Genomic DNA, 11986 nt, shown 5'->3' with positions numbered 1-11986 from the left:
TCCGCAGAGGGAGGTAAGGGAGGAAGGTGTGGATGTTGTCTGGGAGGAAGCAGGGCCCAAGAAAGCATTGCGAACAGAGTTTCAATCGCTTGTCTCTTGCGGATAATTGAGCCCACTGAGGATAATTAAGTGCACTTTCAGATTATTATTATTATTATTATTATTATTATTATTATTATTGGTTTAACAATTGAGGGGCCTTGGAGTGTAGGACAGGACTCTGCCCCAGGGAGCTTACATTCAGGTTTCACAGCATGGGGAGAGAAAAGCAGAGGGAGAGTCGGAAGCGACAGGCCCCTGCAGCAGTTTATTTTCTCTGGTAAAATTCCAAAACAAGCAAACTTCAAACCTCAGAAAACGTCAACAACTGTGGTCGGCCCTCACGCATGTTCACTTCATCAGCCTGAAGGTGGAAATAAGAGCAGCGAAAGGGACAGGAGGGACCACATTGTGTAGCATCTTGACGGCTTCTGAGACTTTCAGACAGAAAAGAAGAGAAATGGATTGCGCATATTTCTTAATGAGCTGGTTGTATGTAAAATTGAGGATTAAATTTGGTGAAATGTGAAGGGTGGGTGGCGCTAGAAGATTGGCAGTGTTAGGGGGGAGTGTATATTATATATTTATACAAAAAAACCCCTAGGTGTTTCATCTTCTGCCAGGAGCTCATTCTACACTCGAGTAGGACCCTGGCAGAGACACATGCCCGACTGGCATGTTCTCTCCCTCCTGGTTGATCGTTCGGGATCTTCATTAGCTTTCTTCAGCCCAAACATCACAGTGACCGATGCCAACTGACAATCGGCACACTTAGGGCTCTGCAGAGTCTTCACAGCTTGTGTAACAGAGCTCAGCAACTCAGCATTTTGGCTAATCTACTTTATTTACATATAAACAGACAGGGAGCACTGCACCATGGCTCCCTCTCTCTCTAGCATCAGACAGCAAAGAGAAAAAGAACAAAGTCCCACTTCACAGAACACAGTAACACAAGCATCCTGTCTCCGTCACTTCCCACTCTGTGGAGTCAAAACATACACCGTCATGTGATAGACAAAAATCCCATGACTGCAACCGTGGAGCAGGAATTCTAACAGTCCACACTAGTGAGGCTGAGTTGTTGGTTACTGGGGCCAGAGGTCAAACAGCCATGTTCAAGGCAAAATAAAACCTAAAGTAGGTATTCAAAGCAACGTAATTAAAAGGGAACTAAAATATTGCTACGTGCCACCCCAGTCTCCAAGCGGTGCATGACTCCAAGGGTTTCTGCTCTGCTGTGTTTTATTGACCTCCCTTAGGAATGTTTCGTTACAGATAATTGTTTAAGATCATTGTTTTGCTAAATGTCCTCTGTAGTCTTGACATTCCTTTGCAATGTCTTATTCTAAAATATTGTTTTGAGTTTCGGGGGGCTGGCTTAGCCCGCGTGATGCTGGAGAGAGTCCCTTCTAATTCCCATGTTTCCTGTGTGGGTATGATTAGTTTATCACAAGTTCAGCCATTATTTATCAAAGGAATCTTCTGCCCATGGTTTGTAAGCCAAACCAGGGAGGCTTGAATTTCTGCAAAAACCCCAAGTTTATAGAGGTGGAATAAAATTGGACGAAAGGGTGTAAAAAAAATTTACGGTAATCCTTTGCTGAAGGAGCCAGGCAGCTTTCTGGGCCAGCAAATGGCCTGAGGGCGAAAGGAAGGCGCTTGCTCTGCACCCGAGGACACCTGGCTGGCAGTCAGAAGGACAAAAGCCACAGGGGGAGCGGCTGCTTCCAAGCCTGGAACTGGAGGGGGGGACCAAGACCTTGTGGGGTGCAGTGCTATGAGCCCCTCCAGCCTATGCTCAGCTTGTATATATATATGGAAATAAAAGCAGATTTTTAAAAGGGACCCCAGTCTCCTCTGACCTTCATTCCAAGGAATATGAATTCTTTGTAAGCGCCTGAAACTCATGGCGTCCTGCACATTTTGGAGATTGGGGTGGCGGTTAGCAATATTTTAAGGTAAATGGACCCCTGACCATTAGGTCCAGTCGTGGCCGACTCTGGGGTTGTGTCATCTCGCTTTATTGGCTGAGGGAGCCGGCGTACAGCTTCCAGGTCATGTGGCCAGCATGATGAAGCCGCTTCTGGTGAACCAGAGCAGTGCATGGAAACGCTGTTTAACTTCCCGCCAGAGCGGTACCTATTTATCTACTTGCACTAGTGTGAACTGCTAGGTAGGCAGGAGCAGGGACCGAGCAACGGGAGCTCACCCCATCGCGGGGATTCGAACCGCCAACTTTCTGATTGGCAAGTCCTAGGCTCTGTGGTTTAACCCACGGCGCCACCTGCGTCCCTTAGCAATATTTTAGTTCCCTCTAAATTATGTTGCTTTGATTGCATCCCTTAGATTTTATTTTGCCAATTATTTTCATTGATTTCCCATAATTTTTAACAAGTTGTCACCAAATGAATACAAATTCAATACAGATTTAAAAGCTGCCTTCTCTCCCACCCCCAAATGCCCCCTCTGTTTTCCCGACTGCTTCACTCTTTCACTTCACGTCCACTTTCCTCCAGGCAGCTGCTTCTCTTCAGCCGTCCAGTGCACCATGATGGATGCCTGTGGGCTGGGACAGGGTTACCCGACGTCCCCGTTTCCCGGGAACAGTCCCCGGGTTTGCAAATAAGTCCCCAGACAAATTCCATCCCCGGAATGTCCCCGGATTTCATCTAATGTCCCCGGGAAACGCAGCAGCGGCAGTCTCAGCAGCCCAGAGCAGTTGACTCTGGCTGGCTTCAGGAGCTGCTTGAAGTCCCCACATGATGGTGGTGCAGGGGCTCTAAGATGCAGCTTCCGGGCTGCCTCCACCTTCCCTGACGCCAGCAACTACGCTGTGAAGGGAGGCTTCATGCTGCCTATCGGAGAAGCCTCACAACTCCTACTTGTGTGCAAGCAGGAGCAGGGCGGGGATCTCTCAGCTGTGAAGGGAGGCTTCACACTGCCTATCAGAGCTTGCGTGCAAGCAGGAGGGGGCAGGGATCTCTCAGTTAGGCAACGGGAAGCCTCCCTTCCCAGCTGACGGATCCCCGCCCCTTCCTGTTTGCACGCAAGTAGGAATCGGATTGGGGCTGTCCGATGGGAAGGGAGGCAACGCGCTGACCGAGCCTCACAGCCACCGCCACTCTCAGCCCTCCTTCTCCGCCTTCCATGCCTGACCCACCACACAACGCTTCACCACCACCACTGAGCTGGGCTGAGCTGGAGCTCCTTCCAGGGCTGGAGCCTTTTATACCCTGGGCCAAAGCTCCTCCTCCTCCTCTGGGGCCCAGCTTGATGGGGCTGAGGAGCAGGAGGGGGGAAGAGGCTGGCCGTGGGGTGTGGCGCCCTGGGCCGAGCAGGAGGCCCCAGATAGCTGCTTCTCACTAGAAGACATCAGGCCCCAGCTGCTCTCTTTATCATCTCCTCGCAAGCAGCAGGACCAGGACTGAGCACACAGCCCAGGAGACTCCCCAGAAGCTCACAGTCCGAGAGCCATTTTACAGGGGCAAAACACACCCCACAGATCTCATGTGGCATTTAGACCCATTGCACAGATGAAGGCGCAATGGGAGCCACAAGGGAAATGTCCGCGATGACTCAAACCCAGAGCTTCCCTCAATCAGCCTCCAAAAAGGGGGTGTCTACGATTGGCAGGACGCCGGGGGAAGAGGGGCTGGAGTCTGGCTTGAAAGAGGGGGCAGTGATTTGTGGGGAACTGGGCCAGTTGGGAGGCAAGCGTCGGAGGCAGGGGACGCTTCAGAGCTGAAGGAAGAGGAGGAAGAGGCAGGCCAGGGAAGGGCCAGGGGCTTCCCCACCTTCTCCTGAACCTCCGTCTCCCAGAACCAGGAGGGGACTGAAGAGGGAAGAGCAAAACAAGGATTATTGGGGGGTAATTATCCTTGCAATTTTCACCCAGAGACAGGAGGGAAAGGGCTTTGTTTGCAGTTCGTCTCAATACCTGGCTCTCGTTCTGGCATGGATTGTGGGAGGCAGGGAGGCGCTGAGTGCAAAAGCACTTTGCCTGCCAAAAAACCTCCTGTGCCACCATTAAGAAGCAGAGGTTCTCTTGTTAATTGGAGCTTAATTGGACTAAAGTACAGGTGCGTGCTAGAAAAGATGAGATCATAAACTGCAAAACAGAACCAGCGGCAAGGTTGTTAAGGTTGGAACTTGAATCATTGGAGATTAATAAAAATGATTAAACAAAAGGAATAAGAAGAGGGAAGATTGCCCTGAAGCCGCCCCCCACTGGTGCTCAGTGGTTCCTCTTGAGTGACAGAGGACAGAGAAGCCCCCCCCACTTTCCTAGCCCCCTGCCAGCCAGCTAACAGGAGGGGTCTTCCCCCCAGGCCTGTCCCCCCCCCCCCGTCCCAGAGAAGGAGACACAGGAAACCAGGTCAGATTGCAGAGGAAGGATTTATTAGAGGGTCAAGCGTCACATGGGGGCAGGAAGGGGTGTCCCCCACCCCACCCGATGGGTGGCGAGACCAACAGGAGGCAGCCGCTTCTCCCTGGGGGTGCCTCAGTGGTACCGGTGGGCCAGCGCATGAGCCACCACCTTGACCAGCTTGTGGAAGGCGTGGTGGTAAGCAGGGGTGAATTCCTTCCCAAAGCGCGCGGCCAGCATGGTGATGAGGACCTCGCCCAAGAGCTGGAAGAGAAAAGAGGGGGTGACTCCTTCCGCCAGGGGGCCCGTGTGTGGGTCGCCCTCTCCCCACAACTCCCACCCCATGCAGCCACAGCTGGCGGCTGTGGGGTCAAGCCCAAAGGCCAGCTGGGATGGATGAAGGGGTTTGGGGTCCCCTGGAAGGAGGCTGGTCCAGGAGGCAACAGACAGAACCCCACACCGTCCCAGGCTGGCATTGCCATGCCAGGAGAGGTTTGGTGCCAAGAAGCAAACTGGCCCCTGCCAGGGACCTCCTGGGCTCGGCCTCTGCTAGCCGGACAGATCCTTGCTTGGCCAGGGACCAGTCAGAAGGAGGAAGGGCAAAGGCCCACAGGCTCCATTTGAAGGGCCAGAAGGCAAGAGAGTCCATCGAGTTGCCCTTCTTTCTGAGGTAAAGGGGTTGGCTTGCTCAGGGCGTGGCTGAAGGTGCCCACGGATGAGGGGAGCCCACTCTGACTCGCCAGGAGATGACGCCACGAGGATTGTGAAAGATAGCCAGGAACTCTCCCCTACTTGGGTATGTGGGTTTAGTTAAAATTCATTGATTTATATCTCTATATCGCTGCTTCATAAAAAATGCATCACATAAAAATAATACGGTAAAATCACACAAAGTTCAAAACACATTAAAAGCATGAGAGAAGAGAAGGCTGGAACTTGTTTTCCGGTGCGCAAGAGGGCAGGATCCGAACCAATGGATTTAAACAACAAGAAAGGAGATTCCCATTAGATATTAAGAGGAACTTTCTGAAGATTAAGAGCTTTTACGGACTCCCCTGGAAGACTCTCCTTCACTGGAGGTTGTTAAGCAGAGGGTGAGGAGCCGTCTGTCATGAGATTCCCTCAGGGGGTTGGACTAGATGTCCCTCGGGGTCCCTTCCAACAGAACAGTTCTATGATTCGTGTGTGGGGATTGTGACCCTGCAGAGGGGATCTCAGGCACCCACCCCCCCCACCCTCCCCCAGGCAGCCTTTGGGGCAGGCAGGCTCACCCCGAAGTTGACGGGGTCCACGTGGAGCTTGTCGCAGTGCAGCTCGCTCAGCTTGGCAAAGGTCTCCTTGATCTTGTCCAGGTTCTTGATGGCCTCTCCGAAGGAGGCCAGGACCTTGTGGCCGTGCTGCTTGACTTTGGTGTTGGCACAGATGGCGGCATGGCTGGAGAGGTCCCCAAAGGTAGGGAAGAATCTCTGGGTCCAGGGGAAGACGGACAGCAAGCTGGAGAGAAGGAAGGAAGGAGAAAGAAGAAGAAGAGGAGGAGGAGTTTGGATTTGATACCCCGCTTTATCACTACCTGAAGGAGTCTCACAGCGGCTAACGTTCTCCTTTCCCTTCCTCCCCCACAACAAACACTCTGTGAGGTGAGTGGGGCTGAGAGACTTCAGAGAAGTATGACTAGCACAAGGTCACCCAGCAGCTGCATGTGGAGGAGCGGGGAATCAAACCCGGTTCCCCAGATTACGAGTCCACCGCTCTTAACCACTACACCACACCGGGAGAGGCATGGATGGTCATTCTCCAGGTGGAAAGAGGAGAGCCTGCCCAGCCTGCCCAGAGAGGCAACCACCCCTGGCCTTACCAGACAAGGACATCCCCACCCAAGGCGGCCACGTCCACTTTGCTCCAGCAAGTGTTGATGAGCTGCTTCTCTTCAGCGGTCCAGTGCACCATGATGGCTGGCTGTGAGTTTCTCTCGGCTGCTGGAGAAAACCTTCTGGGCTGAGCTGGAGCTCCTTCCAGGGCTGGAGCCTTTTATACCCTGGGCCAAAGCTCCTCCTCCTCCTCTGGGGCCCAGCTTGGTGGGGCTGAGGAGCAGGAGGGGGGAAGAGGCTGGCCGTGGGGTGTGGCGCCCTGGGCCGAGCAGGAGGCCCCAGATAGCTGCTTCTCACTAGAAGACATCAGGCCCCAGCTGCTCTCTTTATCATCTCCTCGCAAGCAGCAGGACCAGGACTGAGCACACAGCCCAGGAGACTCCCCAGAAGCTCACAGTCCGAGAGCCATTTTACAGGGGCAAAACACACCCCACAGATCTCATGTGGCATTTAGACCCATTGCACAGATGAAGGCGCAATGGGAGCCACAAGGGAAATGTCCGCGATGACTCAAACCCAGAGCTTCCCTCAATCAGCCTCCAAAAAGGGGGTGTCTACGATTGGCAGGACGCCGGGGGAAGAGGGGCTGGAGTCTGGCTTGAAAGAGGGGGCAGTGATTTGTGGGGAACTGGGCCAGTTGGGAGGCAAGAGTCGGAGGCAGGGGACGCTTCAGAGCTGGAGGAAGAGGAGGATGAGGCAGGCCAGGGAAGGGCCAGGGGCTTCCCCACCTTCTCCTGAACCTCCGTCTCCCAGAACCAGGAGGGGACTGAAGAGGGAAGAGCAGAGGGAGCTTCCGTGCAGGCACAGTCTCTGGCTGTGAGGAGCGTAAACGGAGGGAGGGAGAGTCGCCCCTGTTGTTGCAGCTGCTCATAGAGTGCAGACCTGGGAACAGCTGCATCCTAGCGAGTGTTATATTGGGCAAGAAAGAGCTAGCTCTCTGCCATGTGCCTTCCTTGGGCTGGGAGGAGCCCCTGAAGCCAGCCATGCCAGCTCCTTGGGAGGAAACAGAGCTGGGAGTGGATGGCTTTCAAGCACCGAGAGACTAGACTCCAGAGCTGGAGAAGAAGGTCTGTGAATGTTCACAGTTAGCTGTCTGCTGTGTGTCTTTCCTTGACTGTGAAGTGCAGCCCTTGGAGCTTCATGGAGCGGCTGGTGCAGGGAGAGTATTTATTTATGATCCACCCTTCCCGGCCAGGTCCCAGGAGGGGCTGCAAGCTCAAAGCGCCTTCTCGGGTGTGGCCCCCGCCCTGTGGAACGCCCTCCCACCAGATGTCAAGGAAATAAACAACTGTCCGACTTTTAGAAGACATCTGAAGGCAGCCCTCTTTAGGGAAGTTTTGAATGTTTGGTGTTTTATTGCTTTATTATTCTTAATATTCTGTTGGGAGCCACCCAGAGTGGCTGGGGAAACCCAGCCAGGAGGGCGAGATATAAATAACTACTACTACTAAAAAACAAGAGTTTAAAGTAACTTGCCACATTTGTCTCTGTGGCCACGCGATGCCTCCAGCTGCAGAGGCAGTCTACCTGTCTCCTTCCCTGGGGAACCTGGGTGGGGAGAGGGCTGCAGAAGAGGCGCCTGGTTGGCCCCTGCAGGGAAGAGGGGGCCAGACAGGATGAGGCCCTTCTGAGGTGGCCAGCATGCCCACATTGGCCACAGGATGGGCCAGAATTCTCCCAAGGGAAACCAGCCCCCAGAACCTGAGCCCAAGAGGCCCTTTCTCCCCTCCTGAGGTTTCTGGAAACTCTTGTTCAGAAGGATCTTTGCCTCCAATCGACTGCGGAGCCACATCAGTGCCCTCCTGGCAGGAGCCACTGGCAGCCCCCTCTTCCTCCACGAATTTGTCCGATCTTCTTTCAGAGCCATCCAAGTTGGTGGCCATCTCTGCCTCCTGTGTCAGGGAGTTCCACAGATTAACTCCGTGCTGCATGAAGAAGGACTTTGTAATCAGTCCTGAATCTCTTCCTGGCATGTCAGCAGTTCTAGTGTTAGGAGAGAGGGAGGAAAGCTTCTCTCTTCCACTTTCTCCAGGCCAGGCCTCGGTTTATAAACCTCTATCGTTTCGCCTTTTACTCTCCCCTTTTCTCTAAACTAAAAAGGCCCCCAAATCCCAGCCTTTCCCCACAGGGCAGCTGCCCCTCCCCTGGGTCATTTTAGAGTGCCCTCCTTCCCCCTTTTCTGCCAGGGGGCCCAGGAGAGTCTCCCCTACCCTGGGCCACCCAGAGACTTCTGGGCCCCTGAGCATCCAGCTGGTCCTCTCTGACCAGGCCCCACGGAGGCCCCCCTGGGCCCCCCAGCACAGAGGAGCCCCTGGGCAGAGCCCTCTGCTGCCTCTCCCCACAGACACCAGCCTTCCTCCTCCTTGGCACACAAGATCTCTGAGGTCCACTGGGGGCAAGTGGCCGGCAGATGCTTGGAAAAAGGGAGGCTGGTTGAGACAGGAGTTTCCCGGACTTGTGCAGCAACTGAACTGGACTTGGGGGGGTCCCAAGGTGGGGGAGCCCTGCTGCTGCCCCCAGGGCCTGGGGGGGCATCTCTGGCCATGTACCCAGAAGCCACCAGGGCTCCACAGTCAGAGGCAGCGATGCTTCTGAATGCCAGGAGGAGAGACTTGCTCTGGGGCCCAGATCCTGCATTTGCGCGTCCCCTTGGGGAGAAACCGCAGGAGGAGAGACTTGCTCTGGGGCCCAGATCCTGCGTTTGCCCTTCCCCTTGGGGAGAACAGGAGGCTGGACTCATTGGACCCCCTTTGGCCTGACCCAGCCTGCTCTTCTTATGCTGAGAGAGAGAGAGGTTACAGGTAAGGTAGCCGTGTTGGTCTGCCATAGTGGAAACAAAATAAAAAAACTCCTTCCAGTAGCATCTTCCAGTGTTGGTCTCCAAGGTGCTACTGGAAGGATTTTTTAAATTTTGTTTTGAGAGAGGTTTTCTATTTGTCTGGACTCTTTAGGACGGGGCGGGTCCGGCTTGAGGAGCGCATGAGGCCCCCAGCCCCCCCCATGTGGCTCTCCAGACTGTTTTGGGCCAGCCCTGTGGGGCAGGTCCAGGTGGGGTGGAGGCCACGCTTCCCAAGTCCTGGCACCCGGCTGACGGGCCCCTGGAGGACCTGGAGGAGGACTTCTCCTGGGGCTGTGGGTGCAGCAGGAGGGTGTGTGAGTGGAGCAGCCCTGTGTGCCTCTGAGGGGACCTGTTTGTGGGAGATTTGGGGGATATCAGGCAGGAGGCGCCTCCTGGCAGGCGGCTGATAAAGGCGGCCCCTCCTGATAGCTCCGCGGAGGAGACCTCAGCCTCTGGCGCCAGGAGCTTCTGAGGGGGGTGGCATTCGCTGCCTGAGCAAAGGGAACGGGTGGCCCCAGCCAGGAGAGGTGGGGGCTCTGTGTGGGTTGTGGGGCGTCCACCTGAGGCATGAGAGAGCAGCAGGGGCAGCACCCAGTGGCAAGCGAAACAATACTGGATTATGATACATGAAGAGCTTAAAAAGACATTCAGGAGTTCAATCTTTAAAAAAAACCAGGCATTTTTGCTGGGTTTGGTACTGAGTGACATCCCTAAGGATAAAAGGAATATATTCCTTTAGGCAACTGCAGCAGCCAGAATTGTAGTGGCAAAAAACTGGAAAACCGATAAAATACCAGAATTATTAGAATGGAGAGCCGAATTTCTTGAATTCGCGGAGATGGCAAAATTAACAGCATCAATTAGAGGCTGCTACTCTAAGGGACGCGGGTGGCGCTGTGGGTAAAAGCCTCGGCGCCTAGGGCTTGCTGATCGAAAGGTCGGTGGTTCGAATCCCCGCGGCGGGGTGCGCTCCTGTTGTTCAGTCCCAGCGCCTGCCAACCTAGCAGTTCGAAAGCACCCCCAGGTGCAAGTAGATAAATAGGGACCGCTTACTAGCGGGAAGGTAAACGGCGTTTCCGTGTGCGGCTCTGGCTCGCCAGATGCAGCTTTGTCACGCTGGCCACGTGACCCGGAAGTGTCTGCGGACAGCGCTGGCCCCCGGCCTCTTGAGTGAGATGGACGCACAACCCTAGAGTCTGTCAAGACTGGCCCGTACGGGCAGGGGTACCTTTACCTTTACCTTTACTCTAAGTGGCAAGCCAACAGTGGGGCAGTCCTTTGCCTCTGCACCCCACTGCGAAACCCTCAGGGCAAAGCCAGGGCTCTAAGTGGCAGACTTTGGAGAGGTTCGAGCAGCCCTGGAAGAAGACCCCCACCCTCAGCCCCCCCCCCCAGTGCCAAGTATGGAGGGAGAGCAGTTCCTTTACGTCACATTGCTGCCTGGCTGGTCATCCACGAGGATCACATTCGCGTCACTGGCTGTCACTTTGCAGCATTTCTGCCCCCCTCCCCACCCCCCACAGGCCCTCTGGGTGCATTTCAGCTCTTTGCTGGGTTCCTACATGGGACCCCTGCCAACTCTGCCATTCCACGCTCCCCAAAGCAAGCCCCACTGCCAGCCCCCCAAATGCACCCTCTCCCAGTCACATCACTGAATGGCCCGTCCAGTCTGGCATCCTCTCCTTGCAGCGGTCAGTTACCCCCCCCATGGACCTAGGAATCCAGGCAGACTGCCCCTGCACCTGGAGGTTCTATAAGGACGGAAGAAGAGGTGGCTGGATCAGGCCACTGAGTCCGTTCATTCTGCCGTTCTCACAGGGGCCAAGCGGTTGCCTGTGACGCAAGAGCAACGCTCTTCCTGGGGTCCCGGCGTCTCCCTTTCTCATTTAGCAAAGCAAAGGAGATGGTGTTGGACTTTTGGAGGAAGAGAGGAGAACTAGCCCCGCTGGACATCGGGGAGGGCTGTGTGGAGTCTCTTCCTTTAAATTCCTAGGAGTTTATCTCAGTGAAGACCTTACTTGGAAAATCAATACAACCCAGGTGGTTAAGAAAGCCCAAGAGAGACTCCATCTCCTCGGAGTCTTGCGAAAGAACGGTGTCAATCAACATTTGATGATCTCCTTCTACCGGTCCACAATAGAAAGTGTCCTTTCCTACTGCATCACTGGTTTGACATCAACTGATAGGAAGTGCCTACAGAGGGTGGTGAATACAGCACAAGATATTATGGGCTTTCCCGGGAATCCGCTGGATGAAATAGTGGAAGAACATTGCCTCAGAGTGAGGAAAATGATGATTCAAACCTTGGCCGGCACTTTCTTGATCTCCTGTCCTCAGGCAGAAGATACAGAAGCAGGATTAGTCGCACCAACAGGGTAAAGAACAGCTTCTATCCTGGGCTGTTAGGCTGCTGAATGAAAAGATAACAACAGGGCAACTGACTTTCGGGTTTGGTGGGTATGCGTCAGTAAACGAGGGGAATTAAGACTAAGAGAGCTGAGTGGGGGGTGCGCGTGGAATCTCACTGTACAGTGGTACCTTGGGTTACATATGTTTCAGGTTACATACGCTTCAGCTTACACACTCCACTAACCCAGAAATAGGTTAAGAACTTTGCTTCAGGATAAGAACAGAAATTGGGCTCCAGCGCCACGGCAGCAGCAGGAGGTCCTATTAGCTAAAGTGGTGCTTCAGGTTAAGAACAGTTTCAGGTTAAGTACGGACCTCCGGAACGAATTAGGTACTTAACCCGAGGTACAAGTGACAATCAAGTATTTCAATTTCAATTTCTACATTCTTCAGTTGGGTTCTCCACACATCTTTAAAACAAAACAAAAATTTTGTGACTTTAAAACAAAACAATTTTTTATTTTT

The 11986-nt window shown here is 53.9% G+C and overlaps 2 protein-coding genes across 14 annotated transcripts in view; both read right to left on the bottom strand.

Moving 5' to 3' along the window:
- The window catches only part of LOC128412017 (zinc finger protein 420-like), a 983187-nt gene that overhangs the window by 337132 nt on the left and 634069 nt on the right, over positions 1-11986 (bottom strand). The gene's annotated exons all lie outside the window — the stretch shown is intronic.
- LOC128412151 (hemoglobin subunit beta-1-like) lies at positions 4416-6595 on the bottom strand. The gene is given in 5 exon segments (XM_053385014.1): positions 4416-4669; positions 5677-5899; positions 6261-6366; positions 6369-6552; positions 6554-6595. Coding segments are annotated over 5 exon segments (669 nt in total). The 5' UTR covers positions 6581-6595; the 3' UTR covers positions 4416-4540.

The sequence above is a fragment of the Podarcis raffonei genome, chromosome 4, assembly GCF_027172205.1.
Source record: "Podarcis raffonei isolate rPodRaf1 chromosome 4, rPodRaf1.pri, whole genome shotgun sequence".
Classification (NCBI taxonomy): Eukaryota; Metazoa; Chordata; class Lepidosauria; order Squamata; family Lacertidae; genus Podarcis; species Podarcis raffonei.
This window is presented reverse-complemented; position numbering and strand designations above follow the sequence as displayed.